Here is a 25438-nt window from a genome sequence, read left to right as displayed (position 1 = left end):
TTTAAAGGTATAGTGGGAAATATACATTAAATTGCTGCTTTAGTTTTATACAGCTGCTAAAGTTATATATATACTCCTTCCAGTTTTGTAAAAATTTCTGAGAGATTTTTTAGAGCTTGGCTATTCGTGACATAATTCGTGACCTTTTATCAGCATTTCTCCCATCAAATGGCTGTGCTTTGTTGGCAATCGGGCATGTGTTCTTCACTCTTTAGCTCCGCCTATGGCACGCCTCCAGGGGCTTGGCTGTTTGCTGAGAAAATCGGAAAGATGTATTTTTCTTTTATAAATATGATAAAACTAAAGACTCTTTGGAGTTGTGAACGATGCTATAGAACTCAATAGGTACTCAAGATCAACATGAGATTGGTGAAACTGTGTGTGTTATGTCAGTTATATTGCTGTTTTTGCAGCTAAATCTAATTAAACTTTTTATGGCATTTAATCCTTAAGGGGAGATGGTGCTAAATTGCCTCTGAAAATATTATAAGACCAATCCAAAGGATAACATGCTTTTAGGATGTAACCTGATGAATTATGACTCATCGGGATGTGTGAAAAGGGTCCAGAATTAACACTCGATAAGTGCTAAATATGAGTAAAAGTGTGCTTTAACGACATGGCAAATCACTTTATTCTGAACTGCAACACAATACGAGGTTGTAAAATGGTAGGCTGACTCTCAATGGTGCAAGCGACATGGACAGATCAAACACACATAACTTGTCTATAAGAACAGTAATAGGCTAATACTGTGAATTTTTTCCCCCTCCAGAAAACCATGTGGCAACACGAGTGGCATATTTCTAAAAAAAAATAAATAAAAAAAAATAATAAAATTTTTTTTTAAATACATACATAATAAATATTAAAAACTTACAAAAGTAAATATTATTTATTTAATTATTTTAATTAATTTTTTTGGCTAATAAATTATTGACTATTATGGACAAAAAATGCTAAATGCTGTAAAATGCTATGTTGACCAGATAAGATTAGAGCAACATGTGGCATATTTTTTCAAAGAAAGAAAGAAAGAAATTTTCTTATTAACTTGCATTATATTCCAGTTAAATAAATATTATTTTTATTATTATATTAAATTAAATAAAGTTTATATATATATATATATATATATATATATATATATATATATATATATATATATATACATACATATTTATACTACAAAATAAACTCCAAAATAAAGTTAAACGGGGAATAGAAACTTATAGGAAGTAAATGTTCTCAGTTTACTCATGAACTCTGGACCGTGCTTGAGCACTTTAATAATGTAAGAAGAATACATTTGAGATGAGGACCTGTAAACAACAACTGAAGACAAATTGTTTTGCATGACTTAAAACATAGTTTTGCCATTTTTTCCTAGCATTATTTTCCATAGATTGTGGCTCCCAGTGTCTTCTCCCTTGTTTTCCATTCCATGTCCATATCTGTGAAAGTGAGAAATTGCTGTAGCAGAAAAAGATGGGATATTGGAATATGGTCTCATCAGCAATCCCTAGACTTCAAAAGTGCTCTAGAGCAGCCATGATCAAGGCAGTGCATGTTGAAGTGCTACAGATCCCTTAGAGGTCTTTTGTTATTGGATACTGGAAAACTGCATGCCTTCTGAGATGTAATGGTGTTGAAATGTCTTCATAATGACAGCAATAAGAGGACATAACTATCAATTTGTAATCTTTTATAGCCCTTCTGAGGGCATATAAAATTGAAGTCAAATATTTAGAAAACTAGAAAATCTATTAATGATATATGCATATACATAAGCACTTTGTTTTTACTCTATTCAGATAATGCTAATGTCCATGCATGCAGTAATCTGTGGCAGGCTGCATAAAAATCTACTTTCCGTTGGTTTATTTATTACTTTCACCGCTTGTATTTGCATTTCTTCTGCATTTTTTTTCTTCTCAAATGTAATCTAACACTAATATGCCATTACACATGCTATGCTAATGTGCAGTTACACATTACCCATGCTAATTCGAAGATGGCACACAACGAGAGCAAAGAGAAGTATGCAAATTCAAACCCATCATTTTCCTGCAGTCTGGTTAAGTGACTTTCACTAAGATGTGCAATCCACTGACTAGCTATTATGATCACACAGACTCTAAGCCACTGTGTCATGGCGCTGAAATTTAAATTGATAAAACAAGTTCAAACTGAGAATCTGCGAGTGCAGTAGAAGGTGATATGATGCAGCTAATTTGCTTAAAGGTGATCAGTGTGTAGTGTGTGTGCTTGTGTGTAGGTGTTTCTGTGGGTGTTCTTTTCTTATTATGTCTATTCTAAGGTAAATGTTACCAAGGGCCAAGGTTTTTTTTTTTTTCGTGGTAGTGTTTACTATATATATATATATATATATATATATATATATATATATATATATATATATATATATATATTCAAAAATATTTATTTTAACACAATTTTTAACAATTTTTCAAATAAAGGGTAAGATGACTCACAAACTTAATTTTAATGCTTTTGATGAATGGCTATGCTGTTTTTTATTATTTCCTCAGAATATCAAAATGTGTAAAACCTTGTCATACAAAACAGTTTTGCAGTTAATTGATCTAATTTTATGTCTCTGGAAAAGTGATCAATGACATAATATGTTGAAATATCATGTATTTTATTTTTTATTTATAATTTTTTTTGTCTATTTGTAAATGAGGGATTTGTGGACACATTCGTGTTTTTAGATTTGTGAAGTAAAAAGATAAAATTAGACAACAAGATGGGCTCCTAAGAATTGACACCGAAGGCCCCAAGTGGCATGTTGGTACTAGGGTTATTATATTTAAATTGAATACTTATTGTAATTAATGGGGTTGTTATTCAGTATTTCCACAACTTTGATGCACATTTGAGCTTTTCATTAAAACCTACTGGTTAATAAATTAAAAGTTCAATTTGCATTCATATTATTGCTATTATGACACATCTTTAAAATATGAGGAATTAAATAATTTAAAAGCCTGTATTTAAATCATAGAATGAATTTACCTTGCAGATGAATCTCTTTTACTGGGATACTGCTTTGTCTTTCATCAACAACATTTTCTAAATGTTGTTTTAAACATGATTAAATGTAAAATGGTAGAATTTAGTTTAATTCATAAAATAGTATAAAATTATAAAATAGTAGAATTCACATGTCCAATTTTCTATTTTGCTATACCCTTTTGTTTTAGTAGATCCATGGCCTTTGATGCAAAATATTGGGAGAATATTCTTCTTTCTTTGAAAAGTTGATAAGCCATTCTAACTATTCTGCTATTTTAACAATGCATGAGTACAAAATGGTATTTTATTGTTTTCATTTAGCATTGTTTTTTCATGTTCTCTGTGACCCTTTGTGAGGAATAATTAAAATAGTTTTTATGTTCGCACAAAGGAAAATATATAAAAAACAAACAAAGACAGAATTAAACAAATTTTAGATGTTCTTCAATTTACTTGGATGAGAATGTCTATTAAATTGAGCACTACATTTAAGCAATTATGTTATTTTGTTTATTGAATGTCCTAGTTACTGCCATGAAATATCTTAAGCAGATGTTCAGGGACAATTGGAAACACAGCCAGTGAATACAAAGAGTAATGCTGACCACTTCGTACCTCACAGCTAATTGCTTTGTGGGGCAGATAAATAAGGCCAATTTAGAGAAGCCTATCTTGAAAATATTACATCAAGGCTGAAGCAACTTTTACCTTGATGCAAACATCGACTGAACAGATGCAAAACACCTTAAGAAACAGGCTGCTGGCAAAGCATCTAGGAAGGCTGTTATTGATCAATGGCTACAGCTTCAGCGGCCTGTACAGTTCATTATAAAGGTGGTGTCTCTAAATCTGTAATCATACTCAACTAAAAAGGACTAGATGTGTAGAAGTACAGTATTTTGCTTGTTTCCAACATAACCCTAAGTACCCTTTTAATTTCAATTAATGGTCATGAGATCAATAAATAAACAATTCAGATGCCTTTATACTCATGCACTTTGAACAGATAGACATAAAGTCTGGCTCATAAAACATTCTATCAATTAATATACAGTATATATATATATATATATATATATATATATATATATATATGTGTGTGTGTGTGTGTGTGTGTGTGTGTGTGTGTGTGTGTGTGTGTGTGTGTGTGTGTGCGTGTGTGTGATTATTTGCAGTCCAGGTGGTGGTCATGTTGTCTATGTAAACTAACTTGAGTGAAATCAAATCAAGTGACCCTTAACAAGCCCTGCTGTTGGTCAGAAATCCAACTGTGATGTGAAATATATGAAATGATTACATTTAATGCTATATTTGCATGCACCAATGGTCTCTTTAATCTTTTTAAGTATCTAAAATTCAAGATTATTTGGAATAGGATAATGTTTGGGTGGAAAGCACTAAGTTTGATTTAAATTTCATGTGTTATCAGAAAAAAAAAACACATAGAACTGGGGAGCTGTAACCTTCTTAAACTAACAGTGCCCTTAATATCTTTAACAAGCCATTGGCAAAAATAGACAGACATCACATTTGTATATGTTAAATACTGTCTTTAAGGCACTATAATTGGTGTATAACGTTTCCTTTTTTCTATCGTTTTTTGTTCATTTGTTTTTTCTCTTTTATATATGTGGGCATGTAAAACATTTCATATTTCAGGATTTCAGGATATATAGACCGACAGACAGACAGACAGATAGACTGATAGATAGACAGATAGATAAATGTATTAATTTTTTTATTCAATCAATGTTTGTGCATTTGATGGGATAATATCCTTAAAATATACTATACAGAAGAGACCGGGGCACTTTAAATGATTCTAAAAAAAGGTATTAAATTGAAATATTTCTGTTTATAGAAACTGACATTGTGTTTAATAACCTTTATTTTTTTCCAGCAGTAACGGTGAAAATGTTAAGTAGCTAGCTATGTTTCATTTTATTTATTTATTTAGCCACGACTTAACTCTATAAACACACTTACTTTTTAAACATAGGTTATTCATTTTTTCAAAAGTGTGATAACTAGCCCCGGTCTCTTCTATTTATAAAACACTAAAGGCGCGTTTATTCACTTATTCGCTTACATGCCTCGTCGTATCCGCACTCCATTCCAGTGAAGGAGCTGGATTCCGCTCCGGGTTTTGCTCCCTCGCTGCTCTATGCATCGCGTCTCATCACTCCTGCAATGCTGTAGCAGCAGATGTTCGCACACTGAAGCCAATATCCACTGTTCTCTCTACCGGAGCAAGTGTTCTGCAGCGGAGAGTGAGAAGACGAGGAAGTGTGAGGACGTTTGCTCTTTCTCCTCACACGTCTGGAGTGCGTGTATGTGGGTGAGTGAGTGAGTGAGTGAGCTGAAGATATCAGAGTCGCGTCTTTCTTTACCACACCTGTGATGCGCTGCTGTCTCTGAGCAACGAAGACGCACTGATGGCCAAGGTACAGGAAGAGGATATGTGTTGAAAGAGGACTTATAAATGCGTTGATCGGTGTAACATTACAAAAACTAAACCCAGACAGACAGCAGATACTACTCGCAGCTCCTTCAGCAGATACTGACTTAAACTTGAACGAGAAGGTGATAAAGATGCCGTTACACCTGGGTCCCTTTGTCCGCTGGAGATCCGGGCTTGTGTGGATCTGCTTGTTTTCGTCCGGATTTACCGTCATTGGTGAGCTTAATTCCTTTTTTAAACGCATATTTCAATTTTGACTGATAAAGTCATGTGTAATTGCTTTTACACACAGCAGCTGGCTGCCTTTGTGATGTGATTTCCTGAATAACACAATGCAATATTTAACGGGGTTCATTTGTATGCGAAATAAGCAGTTTGGCACAGATTGTCATATTATTGTTACTTTTGATAACCAGAACGCGCAGAAACTGAGGTGGAGAACCTATTCGGGAACTTGAACGTGCAGTAAGTTTGATTGACACGAGACTCTCACGGCGCGCCTGATAGCTACACACGGCGGAACGTTTCAGCGAATATATATACGAAACCAAGGGTTTGTTTAATTGGAAATGAGTAGAAATGTATACCATGGGGTTTAAACAAATACATGTTGTTGAATATTGCGCCTTGTATTCCGCGTTGCATTTCTGTGAGCGTCAGCTTGTCAGCTTGAATGAAGTAACCTACTCGACACGCGCACATTTCCACGCGCCGAAATTCATCCGTTATTTCTGCATCGGCAGTGTTTTTGACAGCTGTACCAAGTACAGTGAGCACCGACGGTCATTGAACGGTGCATGGCACTTTGTGTGTGTGTGTGTGTGTGTGTGCAGATATGAGGTAGCCTAAACATACATTCGTGGTCAGCTCAGTGGAAAAGAACGTGCACAAATAATCGTGCTCTCCTCCCTTCACACATCTTGCACTTGTCTTGGTTAGCTAGTATAGCAAGGGAAAAAAATACATATTTACTATATTACTTTATGTATGTTTAAAGCTTTTATAATTATTAAACATTACATTTATATTTTCATTTGGAATACATTTGTTTTAGTTTTTTTTTTTTTTTTTCAGTGCCAGCAATATGAAACATTGTCAGCACAGGTTGCTCAAATAATGACTCCTTGTTATTACCCACAACAAGAATTAAGACCTCAGAATTTCAAAAATGCCCAGCTCATGTGTTTTTACATAATAATCAGTGTGGATATGCATGTAAAGATTCTTTAATGACATATAGCTATTTGGAGAAATTGAATTTATTGTTGCAACCTCCCCCAAGGTTGTTTATGGATTAAACTAATGCATTTGATCTGCTATTGTGTGCTGTAATTTAAATAAAAATTTTGTATAATATTAGTAATAGCCTAAATTCAACATTAAATAAATAAATGCATTAGTTGCACAGTAGTTGAAAATAAATCATTTAGGACTGCAGTTGGTATGGATGAGAGGTGCTGAAACCTTATTTGGTCTGTGGAGGTCCATAAAACAAAAAACGTTGGAAAACACTGACCTAGTCCACCCCCGATGTGTTTGCATGCACCGTTTGGGCTTGTCAAGATCTGTATTGCATTGTGTCAAGAGAGTAAGTAAAATAAGTAAGGTCTTGGCTGTGGGAAACTTGACTGTGGGAAAGTTGTGTTGCGCTTCTGGAGGTTTTATACTAATCATCACCACAGAGCCCAGCTGTGGACTGCTGATGAGTATTCTCAGAGCGCCATCAAAATTTCACAGTTGGCTTCCATTGTTCTGCCCCCTCTCTGCTGTGGACAGAGGGCTAAGTTGTTAAAAGTTGTGTAATTATCATTCTTGCTTTAGGAAACTCTACATGAGAAAGCTAAATGAAGAGGGTATTTTCTCATGCATTAATTAGAGAAGAATTTCACATAAATTAAGATAAGGTAAACAGTCATACCCAAGGGAATCATATATGAAATACAGTGGGATTTCTTTGGTTTTTAAACATCTGTTCAAAAGGAGCACTTATTTTTTAAAGTAGATTTTTATTGTCATATAAAAATGGCCTAAATTCCCAACCTTCTTCAAATGCTGTAGAAAGAAATTCTACAGCAAAGACTTTCTTATTCTCCAGACTTATAAGAGGAGGAAATGTAAATTGAATGGAGGGGAAATAATGGAAGCATGCACGCTCGCAGACATTGTTAGTCCAAAAGATCGCAGATCACACAAGGTGCTCTTGTCACGAGGAAATGGGCTGACGGTGCGTTTTCCTGTAAAAAAAAAAAAAGGCTACTTGTCTTTCCCCTTAAACATAATCCAGTCAAAAATAAAGGTCGCCCTGTCAGTCTTCATCAGAGAGAACACAAGAGACAGAGCAGAGCTCTTCTTTTGAACAATGTGGTGCCTTCAGGGAGATCAGCTACCGTTGAGCCGACAGGAGGGTTTTCATCAGTCTGTAGACAAAAGGAATCAGCACATTGCGTTTGTGGTGTGTGTGTGTTTCTTACTATAGTCTGTGTCAGCGGCTCTGTTGGTTTTGTTTCAGGATTTTATATCGACCCAGTACAGTACTAAAATTATTTATTGTATTAATGACTCTAGACTTTTTAAATTACAATGAACTGCATACTGACATTCATATACAAAAGTATATATGACAAAACTTCCATGAAAAAACAAAGAAACAAACAGTGATTAAATGCACAGGCTTTGACGTCATTAACAAAATATATGGAGATGCTATTTTTCCATTTTAAATGTAAATAAGCCATGTTGCTATCCTAACTAAAGATTATATTGTCTATTGCATTTTCATGCTTCCCCCCCCCCCCCCCTGTTGTCCGTGGTCTATCAGAACAGACCTGCAATCCTGCCTCCCTAGTATTTTAGATTTTCTATTTAGTGTATCATACAATTTAGTATGTCAAAAATAAAAAAAATTAAAAGAGAGAAGCACACACGTCAAACATGGCAAATCGTATATCCAGGAATTTATTTATGCTGCATAACTACACAACTTTTAGTTCATCAAATCCAGTGCACACTCTGGAAGTACAGAAATCCATCATTCAATCAACACAGCCCTGTAATAAAGTATGGCTTCTTGTTTGTTCCCGTCTCTTTGGAAAAGGAGTGATATAATGGGCTTACTGTTTTCACTGTGTGTGTGAGAAAGAGGCAGGGGATTTTTGTGGTTGGAGTTTGTGGTGGGCTTGTTTCAGAGAGTTTGGCACTGCTCTGAGTGTGCTTAGTTGTTCACCAAAAGGGATGTGCTTTGGGGTGCAGTGAATCTCAAAAGCTTTCTTATGTGGTTAAGAAGCTTCTCAAAGGCCCCTCAGACCCTACAAATGTGATTTTATTTTCAATATTTGGAATATTGCAATCAGGGTGAAGCTAGTGTTTTGGCGTTCTCGCCTTTTTGTTGTTGAGGGGAAATTATTTTAACAGAAACTGAACATTATTTACGCCTTTCACTAAGACAGACCAGATTTTAACTGTATGCAGTATTTGCAGGGTGTTTTTATGATGATGTGCATGTCAAAAAAAAAAAGAAGAAGAAAGAAATAGAAATGAGGAAAAAGATTCTTGCCCTTCTACGTAAGCTATAAAATCAAATGATGCATGGTAAGAGAAAACTCTGCTGTTATGTCGGGCTCTTGATGCTAACCAATGACTCTTCAAGATGTAAAATAACTGAAAGAATCAAGCAATGAAGAATTGCTGCGAAAAATTGAAGATTTGAACAGATTAATGTCTGAGAGCAGATTTATTTGGAGTTGCGGCAAGCGCTTGGAAGTGGAACATGATTAAATTCGTTTTTGTTGTTCCGTTTCACTCGACACTGGCCACATTGCAATTTCACAACAATCTTAACATGTTTTTTTTTTTTTTTTTTTTAAATAAACAGTATTTTTCTCCTACTCTCACAGTTTCCACACATATATAATATATGTATAGTCATATAGGAGTTTGATGAATGGAGAGGCGTGAAATGGTGCAACAGAGATGAGGAAAAGGGAAACAAAGTCAACAGCAGCTGGCTTTCAATAATCCAAGAGCATACTCCATTTGATGACAAATGTGGTCTTTTCTTATCTCACACCGCTATATATGTCTTCTCCATAAGTGAAAATGCAAACGGAAAAGGAGAGGCGAGGCAGAGAACACGAGAAAGTGTGACATGAAACTTTGAGGTGGGCCAAGTGTCCTATAAGACTGCATCTGATCTTGTAATTGTGTCCTTTCACTTGCACATGTAGACTACTGATGATGGGGTGGAGTCAGGGCTTTGGGTGGGCCTTTAGCTTGATGAAATTGCTGTTGTTCCGTCCAGTGGGTCAAGGTTTGGCTGGTTAGCATACTAAAAGCATCTTGTTCCATTTATGAACATTTAAAATTACTATCATAATAGTTATCATAAATCTTATAGATATTTTCTTCGTCTCTTGATTATATAGACTTCAGATAGACTTGCTTATTTACCAACTTTGACATTCAGGTATGGTGGACGGCTTAAGTATATCACATACAGAAATAGTTGTTAATGATTGTACTATGCTGTAGTACAATCTATGTTGTAGGCCCCTTTCATCCGTTCCTAGGCTTCAGCACCTGTTCCCGCCTGCAAGCAGCATGCAGGCGACGCCCTTCAGAAAGGATGCGGTCAGCAGGAGGAACCAAAGATCAGAGCTGTCACCAGAGAGACTAATCGTGTTCTTCCCCCGAGGTGCTGTCAGTGGCCAGAGAAAGCTGGAGTACTGTTGACCTTGAGAGCAGATGCATTTAATGTGCAGACACTGCTTCTCAGCACAATGTGAGCACTAGAGTCTATGAAAGCATTGGGTGAACGCTCCTCCCCGAAGAGATAAAAGTGCATTTCCCAAGGTGCTTTTGGCTTGACTCGCAGACTGTGAGATCCAAGTAAGATCTGTCCGCTTTAAGGATGAACCATCTGCTTGTATACTCAGTAGACTCAAACACTTTGCCTCATCCCGCAATAGTAACGCAACAATAGGGGTAATTTTTTTTTACTTCTAACTGTTATTAGTCCATAGGGTTTGTTCGGCGACGGAGAACATAAACATGAAAAATTTGCTGTGGCACTCTGCTTGCTCTCAGCCCATCTGTGGTTCATCACCCAGCATATTTAAGGTTGTTTGGGGATGCTCTTCATTCTCAAGTGATCAATAACCCTATAACTGTTTAATTGGCCATCAATCAACGACAGGGTAGAGTTAAACACGGAGGTGCTCAATCCCTGCCTTTTATGCAAGTCCTCTGGGTCCTTTTGTAGCCTTTTAGTTTGGCAAAGTTGCATCCAGAATATTGTTATTTGTATGCGCTGCACAGCAGCAGCAATACACAAGACTTCCAGAGGGCTTCCACAAGGGAGCGTTGTCTTGACTACTACAGTGATGTAGATTGAAAGCTCAGCCAGCCCATAATACAAGTAAGGGCGGACCTTTCCTTTGAACTGCATAAATAGTTTAGCATCAAAAGGAATGACAGTGCATCATATTGATACTTTGCCCACTTCAAGTCTAATGAAACTCTCGAGCTCAGCCCGTCTCTTTCACATATAGCTGATTTGAATGAGTTTTGTTGAGTTTAATGTACTCGGTTGACCCTTGTGTTTTGTGAGTTTGAAGTGCAAAATTGTCTTTGCTGTTCTTGGCCAACCTCAAATCAGAACCTGCTTGATTATAATCATGATGGCAAACATTAATGCTTTTCAGGGATTTAACTTATTAGATGACGGAGTATTAAAGCAAAGCTCTTTGCTCATTAAGAGATATTGATATTGGATGTGATTGAGGTTTCTTTGTGAATTTGGTTTATTTTTCAGTTGGAAAGTTACTTATACGAGAATATTTATAGTCTAGTACATATATAACCATTGCTATTACTAATGCTCATAGCAACCGCATAACTACACCCTTAAGAAACACTGTATAGCAGCATACATGAAATTTTATGCCATTTTCTTGAGAAAAAAATGCAGTTCTTTTTTTATGTATGAATGATTTCTATGTGGCATATGTAGCACATAATCTAGTATGCTGGCATGTTTGTTTTAGCATTTGGTGTGAGTGTATGAGCCTGTCTCAAGTCAATAAAAAGAACCTCAGGCAAGCTGGAGGTGGTATAATCTCTAATGGCAAGGAAATTTGAGGGCGGGTTGACTCAGAGACGGCCAAAACATGTCCTCCTGAAGTGATGATGTTGACAGGGAAAGAGACTTATTGACCTTTGCTCATTAGGTTCATGTTCCATGTGGTTGTGCTTCAGGCTGGCAATTCAACTGAGTCAACACTGGCCTCACTCAGTAGTCATCAGGGAATGCAACGGACAGCTCAAAACATTTGACAATTTAACACTCTGCTGACTTTTGTACCCTTATTTTGTATTTAACGTGCCTCTATTATGGATTTTTTTTTTTTTAACTGCATTTCATGCAGTGTGTAATACAACTGTATGTGTAAACAGTCTGCAAAGTTGTAAAGCTGAAAGTGCATCATAAATAAAGTTATTGTTTCTCAAAATAAAGAGTCAAATCTGTACCACTGAAACAAGTCTTTTTAAATTTGAATCCCATTCTGCAAATTTCACACGTCATAAATCCTGACATTTGCATAATGCCCACCTACGTTCTGTGTGGACATCCCACGAGAAAAACAAAACAAAACATATTAAACGCTGTAGCTCATTCGTGTGGATAACGTAATGTCAAGAAGATGCTGTGCTCAGCGTTGTGAAAGTGATTTTGGTTTATTTTCAATTCCAAAGCATGAGGCTGTGAAGAATCAGTGGTTAAAATTAATCTGTTGCTCCTCCGAATCACAACCTGTAAGTATGATTAATAATTGTTGCTTTGATATTTTGTTGAGCATGCAAAAATGTAGTTTTGTGTCTTGTGTTGTGTATATAGTCAGTATAGCTGTAAGTCTCTAGAATCTCTGAAAGTCTGCTCAGCTGTGGACCTGCTAGCGTCTAGAAATATGTTGATTAATATAGAATGTCTGTTATACTTTGAGTAATGATAAAGGATGGAGCAATACGTTGGTTTACAAACTGCAGTGCTTTATCAGTGCTCTTTGTCTGCGTTCGGCTAACGTGTATACCATTATTGTTTTGGTCTTTACTACCAAGCTGTAGGTCTGGTTTGCTAACTAACATAATTGTAAAACAACTTTTTCCCCGTCTGATTCTTTCTTTTTAGAACAGAGTGGAGCACTATTATTATTATAATATAATGTATTATTGATAAACCGTATTCCAGTACTGGTGATGGGCGTTCCTTTTCCAACATACGCTGTAAGCAGTAGACCAATCACAACAGACTAGGTCATCAGACCAATCAGAGCAGAGTAAAATTATCCAAAGGAGGGGTTTGGAAAGATGAATCTTCGAACAAATCATTTGAAAGTTGTTGAAATAATGTCAATTAAATTAAATGCATAATATGAGACAAATTGTTCAAGCATGTAAACCTCTTGTTAGGGACTTCCAAAACCAAATTATAAAAATTTCAAATAGCATAATTGGGGCCCTCAAAGTATTTACATTTTGTGATTTGAAAATGATAGAGTTCTTAAGAAATTACCTTTCTGGTGTTATAGTTTGCTGTAAATTATGATCATTATCTACCACTGTCATCAGTAAAAAGATAAATAAAACGGAGCCTAAAAGCTTCTTACAAAGTGCCTTTTGTGCCAGCTCCAGATACTGTGTAAAAATGCAATGTCGCATAAAATTAAAGTTTGTTGTTGTCATTACAATCAGTGCCGCCTTGTTTCCTGTCAGATCACTCGGATGTTTGCCAAAATCAACAAGCAGTAGCCAAAACTAATAGTCTCATGACTCTGTTTGTTTTGAGAAAATATCTGGCAGTAGGGGAACCAATAATTTTAATTATGTACAATAATACAGTGTTTATTACAGAAACTATTTTAATAGAAAAAATATATTAAAAATCAGTATCGTAGAGGGTAGAGTTCAGTCAGAAACATACCATCTGACAATGTCACATGAACTGTTCAATGAATATTGGTTAAATTTTGATTTTGGCAGAAGCTACCATGGTAAATCTTTTGTGAGGGTAGATGCCAGCATCACACTAGCATTTCTAATGACAGTATATTCATTTGGAAGACTCGGGGTTGGCAAAAGTAGCACGTTTATGTTTCCTTTGGCAATCATTTTTATTAGCAGCCTCTAGCTTGTGAAAAGTGTGTGGGTAAAACATTTAATTTTCTTCCTTTTACTTTTACAGAGAATAAAATGATGCCAGCCCTTTGCGTTAAGCTCAGGATGTGTGTTAAATGTGGTAGTAGCGGACAAGATTTCAGATTTTAAGATGGAGAAGCAGCATTTCTTGGCAAGGATGTTAGGAGCGGTGAAGCCATTGAAATAGATTTAAGACTTCATGTTTGTATAATTAATCATGACAGAATTGCTCATTCTGGGACTTTGCACAGCCTATGGATTTTAATGAACACTATAAATGTGTCATATGCTTTTTCTTATAAGCCTATATTTTTTTAATCCCTGAAAGCACAGGATTTCAGCATCTTTCAAAGACCTTTAAAGGTGGTCCTCTCATCGGTTTCTCTTTGTTTATAGTAACCCAGGGGGCTCATTAGTCATACAGGCGTTCTTTAGAGACCTGACTTTTCGTGCCTTCATGAAATAGCATACAGAGACAGTCAGCCCATGTGTTTACTGTAAATGTATTTTGTGTGTGTGTGTGTGTGTGGTCCAAAATTATTTTGATCATATTATTTTGGTCATGAAAACATGTTTTCTGGTGCATTTACAAAAAATGATTAACTCCTGTTAGCGTTTGGCTCTCATGCATGTTGAATGAGCTGTAGTGAAGGATGTTTGTGGTGTCTTTTAACACTGAGACAATACAAACATTGTTTGTTTGATTTGAAAACCTGTTAAGGATAACGGTGAGATATATTTTTACAAATTCAACTCTTGAGACTGGTTAAATGCAATTTGAGTGCTGCTGCCTCTCCTGGCTTCTCCTAAACAAAGCCAAACATATTGGATTAATTTTCAGTGTGAATCACACACATCTTCAGAAAAGGCCTGCCGAGATGCTGCATGTTCAACAAGAGTCTCTAGGGGCAAAAGGATTTGAGAGCTGGATCATATACAGGTGCATCCCAATACATTAGAATGTTGTGGAAAAGTTCATTTATTTCAGTAATTCAACTCAAATTGTGAAACTAAGTCTTTGGTTCTTTTAATTGTGATGATTTTGGCTCACATTTAACAAAAACCCACCAATTCTATGGTAATGAGATGTGCCTGTAAATTAACAAGGCCTTCTGTTAATTTCTGTTCTCACAGCGGAAGTGAAGCTTTATGTGAGGTATTTGTAACTCTAGGATATGATGTCAGAACAATAAAAGGCTCTACAGTGCCAAATGTTTCATTATGTCACATCCTGTCCTTAGAGGGCAGTGTGCCATCTTCCTTCTCAAGTGATTGTCATACATCTTTAACACATTTTAAATTATAATATTTAAGTGCAATGCAGAAATTGAGTGCTAATAATGATTAATGCATGATGGAGAAAGTGAGAGAGTTTACCAATGTAAACTAAATTAAATTGATAGCCTGAATGCACTGTAAGTCGCTTTGGATAAAAGCGTCTGCTAAATGCATACATTTTTAATTTAATTTTAAATTTACATTTATTTTTGCTGTTTTTTATGACTTCAAATCCTTAAAGAAATATTCCTGCTTATTTACAACTTAATGCCGCTGTTCGCACACCTACAAGGCTTCCAAAAAGTATGTTAAGATTAAATTATTGCTTCAGTAATTTAGAGCATGCACAAATTCTGTCTTTAGACATTAAGATGTAGTTAACCCCGAATATTCCCTTCAGCTTCAGTAATGGTCTATACACAAGTTGCCATGGGATTACAGAAGACAATTTTTTATAGGTCAGTGAAACTATTTCCAAAAATATATTTTGAAGATATTTTTAAGTGTTAAAGGCATAATTTACTGAAACATGAAAACTCTGCTATCATTTTCTGACTCTAAAATTGTTCCAAATGTGTATTACTTTTTCTTCCTTTTTCTTTTGTTAAACACAAAATGGGAATTTTGAAGTTTCATAATGACAATGTCAAAAAAACTAAAAATAAACAAGACACCATAAAAGCACTTAAAAGTAGTTAGCATGTTTTATTTCGGTGTCAGGCTGATATCTAAGCTTATAGAAAAAAAAAATATTACAATCACTGTTTTCTGTAATTAGACACTTTGAAAATATGACTGTGATAACAGTAAAGAGAAAAGAATGATCCAACCGCATGTCGGCGCACATGATTAACCACTCGCGTGTGACGCGCTCTGTGAAGGACAATAAATTTAGTGCTAAGTGTCTTTCACACACCGCTTTTGTTTCGACAAAGATGCGATGCGGGCAGTGGAATAGGTAAAACATGCAAGAAGATGATAGTGAACTTCTTTTAACTTGAGCACCGTGTTTTTAGAATGCCGTTTCATGCATAAGACACTAGAAGAGATGCTAGCGCAACAGTCAAACACATCCATGTTTACACCGAAAAAACAATGGAAAAGCAGCGCAATTGAATAAAAAAACTGTAGAGGACTACTACCGTATGTCTGAAAATTCATGTTTGCATCATGGTGACAGGCTGAAAGCTACTGTTGTTTTTAAAGAACATTTATAGTTACTGGGTCTCATTCATGAAACATTCGTAAATATACGAGTAAATATCTGAGTGATTTGCACGTAAAGATAACTTCCCGAAAACTCTTCTCCTGATTCACAAAAACTTCATAAACGTCAGATGTGATAGTGAAATCTGTGTGTCTGTTAATGAATTCCAATCAGTCGTAAATGGGACGTGCGTGCACGCTCACTCTCAATTACCATAAATCCTGCCTATTAAATCCGACTGACAACTATATATGAGCATCATATTATGACACCAAACGAAGGATTTCAACATGTCTTCTCAAAAGCGACTGAAAAAGAAACATTTCTCAGCTGCAGAAATTGAAGTTTTATTATCAGAAGTTCATTCAAAACGCCACATTTTATTTTCAAGCGTACTAGTGGCGCATCAGGTCCTAAAAAAGGAAGTTTGGCAGCATATTACAGATCCTATTACTAGCTCTCATAATAAAAGTTAAAAGAAAAACCGTATGTAATTAATATATATAATATTTTTTTCAAAATGCTGTGTAAATATGTACCCGATTAAGGTGAATTAAAATGCAGCCGTATTAATGAGCAAAACGTTCAGACGTTAAACGCACTATTTACGCGTGGCTGGGAGCAGGTGTAGATTTCTTTCGTACCAACTAACATTTGGAAAATACAAACGTTTTAATGAATCCAAAAATTTACGCCAAAACCACTTTACACGCGATTTACACAAAAATTCGTCCTGCTCGTGTTTCATGAATGAGACCCAATAAAAGTACTGGTGTTATACCTTCAGCATTTTGAATTTGAATTATCTTGACTTTGAGATTTTCTAAAATAATTTTCAGCCCTACTTCAGAAGACTTGAAATATAGCACAAAAGTAATATGGACTGCTGTTTTGGAAATGTATTTGACCTTTTCAGAGTTTGACCAGGCATGATTCTATGAAAAAGTGTGTATCTAAAAGTAAAACTCTGAGGCCAAAATAAAATAGAAAATAAATTCTCTAAAATTTCCCATAGTGAGTTTTATGGGAAAGTAAAAAGACTGTTTAGAACAACATATGTATAAATAATGTAAGGATGTAAGTTCCATTTTGGGTGAGCTATTTCTCATATTTAAATGTGTCCACCATGACCCATGTAGGCAGCCTCCCTGCCTGTAGATCGTGATTTGCTGCTATTTTAAAAACAATTCAATTTTCAGCCCAGACTTTCACAGCTCCCAGTGTAAGAAACATTTATATCTTTCTTTCCTCAGCGAAGCGCCTTCATTGGGAGCTCTATGAATCATCTCCTTTCTTCTTTCCCTGACTCACTGTGGTTACTCAAGACTTCACAATGCTGGGAAGACTAGAGGTGTCCTGGCATTGTCTGAGTCTCAGTGCTCGGGCCACCTAATTACCCAGCCGAGAGCTGCTACTGCAAGCATGCGGCTTCACCCGCTGAATCATTACAACAAATCTCACACTGTTAAACATAGACATGCCTGTTTCTCCAAATAGTCAAACACTCAGGGTAGGAGGTGTTTTGATGCCAAATCAGGTTGTGTATAGTTCTGGTGATAACAATCTCAGCTTCTCATTCATGAATTAACCCAAAAATAGCTTTGAGATTCGCTGGTGCTTCACAAATGTACTCTATTATTGTTGTTTGGATGAGATAGACATATGGTGAAATTCAAATATTGTGTTAAGGTTTTAATTTGGTTTAAGTGTGACAGTTTCAAAAGCAGACTTTGCTACGTTTTATTTAGTCAAGCCTATTTAATGTATACTTCTTTCAGAGACAATATAAGAAGGATGGTTTACTCATGCTATAAATTGTGACACTTAGCTGTAGAATGAAAGTTCTGCCCTTCAGTTGAAATAGCCTTCTTTTTATAGAGAAATGATGTTCAATTGCAGATTTTCTGATTGGCTAGCATTTGTGTGCTGCAATCAGATTCTAATTTGTTTGATACTGTGTCTCATATTTGTCTTTATAGAAGCTTTTATTTATCATGTGCTTTAATAATTAAGCATATTTATAATTATATAAATGACACTACCAAAATTTGGTGTAAGTAAGATTTTATGTAAGGTGTGTGTGTGTAAAACAGTATATACACATACAATATATGTAGTGATCAAGTAACAAATCTTTTGTTTCATTCTAAATTACTATACTGCTTCAAATAAATTTTGTTTTGAGCATTCTATTCATCAAAGAATACTGAAAAAAAATTCAGTATTCTTCGATGTATTGGTTAACAAAAAAATCAGCAAAAAAAGTCAGCACAGGCTTAAACAGACTTTTACACTATGGATTCGACAGCACCACCACAAACAGTGAGTAACAGTGTTCATTAATGCCTGATCTGTGATCAGTGATTTCTGATGTGTAGCTAATTATTCAAGTTCACACAGACTTTCTTTCTAAATCGTTTAATACTGATGCATCAGTGAATCAAGCCATTGACTAAACGATTAACTTCACATTGTTTCTCTTAGTAGCATAGCATGAAACAAATCTGTTATTTAAATTATGATTTAACTACAGAGAGCGATTAAAGAAGCTCCCATTCACACGATAAACAGACTCTGTCTACTCAATGCTCATCACTGCAGCCTTTCATGTGATGGGAAAAGATCGAAAAAAATTATGCTATAATCAACACTTCCATAATTCGTTAATCTCGACAGCTGTTATAGTAAAAAAAAAAAAAAATGTAGTAAAAGTAATTTGAGAGGGGTTGCACATTTCGAATGCAAAGATGTCAGCCAATCACAACAGTTGTCGTTTACTCTGAGTCTCACAGCAGACACGCCCCTTCAAACAGAGCAATTAAGCCAGAGGGCTAAAATCAGGATATAAAAATGCCTTCCTCATTTTAAATGTGAAAATAATACTAACAATATAAGTACACCTCAGGAAACATTAAAAAAAGAAAATGAGAAAATACCTTTAAACACAATATAAGAATGTATACTTCCTCATTAAAAAAAACAGCCCAAATTTCTATGGAAAATCTAAATTACATTTCTGATAGGTTTGGTATGACAGATTCAGATTTGCTTCAGGAGTTTTGCTGTTGTTTGTCTAAACAACACACTGCCAGCAATGATAAATTACTTTCCTGATTAATCCTGCTTAATTTTAAAGTTTATTTATTAATTTTTTGTATCATTTACATGGGCCATTTTGTACCCTCAACAACTCTCCTACTTTGATTAACTAGAACGTCGATTTGATTTGATTAACTAGAACATAGATTTGTCTCAGCCAAACGTGAGAGATTTGCTCTAGGTTTAAAGGATAAGGAATTAAAAATTGGATGCTGAAACAAGAAGGAATGAAACACAAACCTTGTCATTTTTCTAAATGATTTACGATTCCCCATAGGCCTCTCTCTTACCTACAAGCTTTGGTCCTCTAACAAGCACGTCTTACCTTTCAGATTCTATTGTTATATAAGTTAATCATTGCCATATATTAGCATTCCTTATGCATTAGACGAGACTGTGTATCATAGAGAGGGAGAGAGATGTAGGATAGTTGGCTTTATATTTATTTTCTTAAGCCAATCTGTGCTCTCAATGAATGTTTTTTTTTTTTTTTTTTTGCTTACAAAACATATCAGCGTTTTAATGAAAGGGTATATCGCTTCATTTGGAGGAAAACATACAGTATATATTTTTTTAGCCATTAAGGTTTTGGCTACAAAATTTCGCCAAAACCATTTCTAAGATTTAAGACTCTATGAGAGCCAGCTCTTTAAATGTGTTAGATGGCATTGATATAAACATCTGATTGTATAATATGCTAATGTGTGATATACCATTATATTTTCATGGTACTTAAAAGAGTATCACCGATAATATATCTGCTTTTGTGTTTGTATTGTGTGTGTACATATATCATTTTGGTGAAATTGATTCTGATCTCAGATATCAATAAGACTTTCCATTTCAAACATTTTACAATGTTGAAACCCATTTTGTAGAACTCAGATTTTCCAAAAAAAAAATTGCACAGAAATGTAGCACAGAATTGCATCAGTGCCTATTCATAACAAATCTGCAGTTATCTTGTCACAGAGTTGAAGGTCTTTAAATATGACTTAATTAAAACCAATGTTCTGCTTTAATGTGTGTCTTTATAACTAGCATTAGATTATACCTTTGTATTTTAAAGTTAAACAGTGATTTTAAAGCAAATTTTTATTAGCATTTAATTATGTAGTAAGTGAATGTTCCTGGAAACTGATAATCCTGTACTATAAAGACAATGCTTTTGGTAGAAGCACAATCACTCGAGAGTTGTGATCACTTGATATGGAGAAAACTTTTTAAGGCGGCAAAAGAATAGTATATAGCATTGTTCTGCCATTCACCTGACATTCCCGTCCGCCTGGTTGAACAAAAACCAGTCATATTCCAGTCCATTTCCTCCCACTTTCCCTCCAGATCTCAGGACAGCAGAAGTCAGCGCAAGTCTTTCCCCCTAAGAGCGACTAAAACATGTCTATGGTGCGATATCCCTCAAATGCTGAGATATGCCATTTTTTCCTCACCATAGAATTTTTCATTCTTGCAGATCGCTCTGTGAGAAGGTGTTATTTGACAAAACATTAATCAACTCAGAGGTGTGTGATATATGCTGAGTCTTTGCTATCATCTCTTTCCAGGCCTTGTAGACGCCGTCTTATCATATTAGCCAGCCACTAGACAAAATTGCCTATGTGTTCTTTTCACATGGCATTAATTTTCCCGACAAAGGCTGTGTACGGAAACAAATAAATAAAAAAAATCCTGTCAATACAGAGAAAGGGCACACGTCTCTAATTTTCACCCAATGCCCTCACTGTGTTTAACAAGTGAAGCTAACATTAAGCAAACTACGGGTCTTCTGGACCCCCCCCCCCCCCCCCACTTCCCCCATCTTCTGTCCTCGACTCTCGGTCACACAATTAGCTGTCCTGTTTGAAAGAGCTAGAAAAAAGGTGATCCCTGCGAGCCAGAGTAAGAGGCAGTGACATGTGAGAAGGCTGGTGACACACTTATGGCTGTAGGCTGCTATCTTGACCAGAGAAGTCACTGGCTGTCAGTACCCATCAATGTCTAGCATGGCACTAATGGCATTTCCTAATAGTGTGGGGTGGAACAAAGGGCAGATTTACAGGGGCGAAATCACAAAGATCCTCTCTATTAGACCATCCGCTTTTGTTTGTGCTCACACACAAAGGTGTGGCCTCAGACATGGAGACATGGCGGGGACAGAGAGAGTGGACGAGAGAGACTCAACCTCGAATTTTCTGTGGCAGTTTGCCCACAATCTGAATGACTCGAAAAACTCAAGCACAGAGATGCAGGTGCAGCCAAGCCAGTATAACGTGGGCGTGGAACACAAAGCATTAGTGCTATTTTTGTTTAACAACATTTTCCAAAACAAAATGTTTTATCCAAGACGGACATTGTAGTTGAAGTGTGCAAGTTCTGCAGCAATAACAGCCATTTCCCCTGATTTTGAATTATTCAGAAATCTCCAGACTTAAGCCACTGTTTGAGACAATGCTATCAAATAAACAGTAGTTCCATTTGGTATCACTAGTCATGCTGATACTATTATTCACTGTTATTCACCACATGAAATGACATTTGCATGGAATGCATTAATTGCATTCATTTATAGCCATATGTGATATAAGCAGGCTATATATACTGTATATATATATATATATATATATATATATATATATATATATACACACACAAAGAAAAACAAGTAAATATAATAGAATTTAAAAGAAGAAGATAAATAGATAAAGTAGAATGTTCTTGTACTATAAATAAATAAAATTTGCTTGTACTGTCTCTGTGAAAAGGAATTTTTAAGAATAATTTTATTAAAACATTTTATAAAAACAAATTCTCTCTCCTCTCCACTTGTAACTGGTGTGTGGAGAGTACACTGGTGCCATCGTATCATCCAGGTGGATGCTGCACACTGTTGGTGGCTGATGAGAGACCCCTTCTTGATGATTGTAAAGCACTTTGGGTGTACAGCAATGCACAATAAAGCGCTATTTGAATGCCTCATTCATCCATTCATTCATTAATTCATTCAAAAATGATGTATTATTTTAAGTTTTATATACATGATGCTTTGTTTAAGTTTTTTATTTACTTTCACGTTAATATTTTTAGGGTTAAAATGTTGACAACCATTCAGAGCAAGTCTGTGAAGAGGGCAAAACATACTGTGGTATCACGCCAATGCACAATTGATTATTAAACTACAATCCGTTGTCATTCTGGATATTGCATGTCATTTATTAATTGAGCTAAGAGACGGTTTTGAAATTCAGTTATCAATATATGTTGAACTGAATTTCAAAACCTTAATGGCCTCACACAGTGAACATTTAATGACTTTGTAGTGGACAATCAAGTGATGGTTGCCCTCCACTCTTCTAATGATACTCTTTATGTTGATCTACAATAGATGTCACACTCAGTGCTAATTGGATGAAAAGATGAGCTCATTTGCTCAACATGTTACTGATCTTGCACATCAATAGATCAGTGTATTAGTCTGTTACAACTGGGATAATGAATCATGATGGCTGGATTAATGGTCTAGTGTGAGTGCATGTGGTCCATTACATTCCAGTACACATTTGTATCACATGGTCTGATCTGATGCTGTTGACTCATACTTGCTATATATATATATATATATATATATATATATATATATATATATATATACATACAAATGTATATATAGCCTTTATGTTATGTATAAAAATATATTTTCTCTCTATTTCTGCCCATCTCAAAATAGCTACAAAAAAACCTTTCAGCATTTTTTTCTGCCTCTTTTTTTAAGGGTGATTGGAGAGAATCCAGAGAAATGGCATAATGTGTGTTGCTAATTGGCTTCCAAATAATGAATGCATAAAAAAAGAAGTCTCACAAAAGTAATGAATCAACTTGTCTCAATTGTTTCTTTCTCTCGTCTCTGCATGACAACGAGAGCTCTGAATATCATCACATTAATGCAGGTTTGTAAATGAGTTATAAACGAACCCCATTTGCATTATCCGCTCTTCATTTGATTTCAATATCTGAAAACGTCTGTAATCTCCACTTATGCATGAGTTGCTAACATGATGGTGATGCCTAATTGGACTTCTGCATGTCGGTTAATATAAAGGAATAGTTCGCAAAGCAATGCAAATTATATCAATATTTACTCAAATTTATGTTATTTTAAACTTGTATTCTTTTCTCATAAAACACAAAAGTAGACCTTGTAATAGTAAATTAGACCTAGGTCTAGTTAAAGTAGAGCCAGGTGCTTCAAAAAGAATGAAAAAACACAATCATATATATATATATATATATATATATATATATATATATATATATATATATATATATATATGCAGTCCTTACGACTAAAGATTTTCTTTGATTTTCAAGGACAACAAGATTTTCTTATTACTTGAGAGTAAATATATACTACACTAGTCTGGTCTATGTGACCTGAGGTGTTTTAAGTTGCATAAGAATTCAACTCAATCTCTACTTATTTTCCTGCAGAAAAAAAAATTCAGCATATGGCTTTGGAACACGAGGATGTGTAAATAATGTGAGAAATGTGAGATGAACACTTTATGCTTCTCCTCATTAAATTAAATCAAACTTTCCAGTTACTGAAGTTCCAGTAAATGTATGATTTAAAAAAGAAACACGTGTATGAATTTGATCACCTTCAATTCATGCCAGCAAATGACTGTGACTGCTGGCGGCTCTTTAGTCATGGAAGTACATATTAAGATAAGTACCCATCAACATCAAAGATATGTGCGGATGTTATCAATCTCATAAAAAAAGCTTGATGTCAGCTGGTTTCTTATTTGAAACCGATTTACACTGTAAGCAGATGCTAAGATTATTCACATATTCTGGATTAATACAGCCATCAACTTTTGTGTGCGTACAGTTCATGTGAGAGCTTTGCATCATTTCGTAGTTAAAGTGCAGAGTCGGGCATGAGCGTTCTAGATAAGAAATTCCAATCTCCATGCCTTGTTTAATCCCTGAGAACTCTAGAAACATAAAGGATATTCAGAAGTAAGGAATGGAAAGGAAGTGTGCAAACTGGCTTTGCTGAAGAGTCATGGGATCTTTTGCCACTTGTGTCACATCACATCCAAGTCACAATGACAAAGTGTGTTGCCTTTGTTCTGCCGGGACAATCGAGGGGTGAAATTATCATCTTACATGTACACACATGAATCTTTGTGAACTCTCCATGGAGCTGTCCATTTACTGGCCATCTGATGCATATTGGATAATACAACTTGTACTTTAATAGTTTTCTTGGAAACTTGAATATGAATGCAACTTTTCCAGGGCAACGTTATTTCTACCAGTTTGCCTGCGAACAATGTAGTGTTCACTGGAAAGCTTTTTTAGAAACCGCTAGTAGGCCTATAATTGACAAACATTTACAGAGAAACAGCAAGTAACACAATTAATTAAACATGACATTTTGAAATTTAAAAAGTGAATTGGTGTTTTCTTGTAAAACCTATCCCAGGAATGTCTTATTTACAACTTATACAACTGTATTTTGTTTTTTAAACAGTGTTTACAAGGTACCAGGTTGGTACAAACACTTCTGAGGTTAATCACTGAATTTTGTCAGGTTACTGGCATCAAATCTTTTTGTTTTGTTCATGGCAACTAGATATTCATGGACCGAACAGTATAATATTTCCTTTGTTTTCATATTTTATTTTATTTTTTTGTCCTGTAATTTATTTCAGAGAACCATTCAGTGGTCGGTCGCTTTATCATGTTGGTCTAAGTGTGCGGTTTCTTCATGAGAATATAATCAGTGTGGACCATGTTTTTTGTTTAGTCAAAGGTTTGGCTACATGAGGCCGCACATGTGCCAGCTCAATCCCAATCCTACTGGTTTATGTTTAATATCCGAGTAATACCCTCAATAGCTGGAACATATCATGTTATTTCAGCCCAGTGTGCTGCTGCGTCTATATCAGGGTCTGGGCTGTCTTTGATGGGTTGTGTTTCAGCACGTTTCTGAAGAGTGTTATTCAAATTCTCCTCCTTGCGCCTTTGTGGCCCATCTGTCTGTGTATGTGAATCTTGTTTCTTTTACATTTCCATTGTTTATGAACATACTTGGATGGGAATCAGGCAGTCTGTGATTTTGGTGTGGTTTGGTATGTATTCCCGGTCCTTGTACTTTTGTG

General features: G+C 35.4%; 1 protein-coding gene across 2 annotated transcripts in view; it reads left to right on the top strand.

Moving 5' to 3' along the window:
• The first annotated feature begins 5206 nt into the window (after positions 1-5206).
• LOC113057625 (netrin receptor UNC5A-like) overlaps positions 5207-25438 on the top strand; it is a 162929-nt gene continuing 142697 nt past the window's right edge. For both annotated transcript variants that reach the window (XM_026225063.1, XM_026225062.1), the window contains exon 1: positions 5207-5716. In XM_026225063.1, coding sequence (XP_026080848.1) covers positions 5632-5716 — 85 coding nt within the window. In that variant the 5' untranslated portion in view covers positions 5207-5631. The remainder of the gene's footprint in view (positions 5717-25438) is intronic.

The sequence above is a fragment of the Carassius auratus genome, chromosome 39 (assembly GCF_003368295.1).
Source record: "Carassius auratus strain Wakin chromosome 39, ASM336829v1, whole genome shotgun sequence".
Taxonomy (NCBI): Eukaryota; Metazoa; Chordata; class Actinopteri; order Cypriniformes; family Cyprinidae; genus Carassius; species Carassius auratus.
This window is presented reverse-complemented; position numbering and strand designations above follow the sequence as displayed.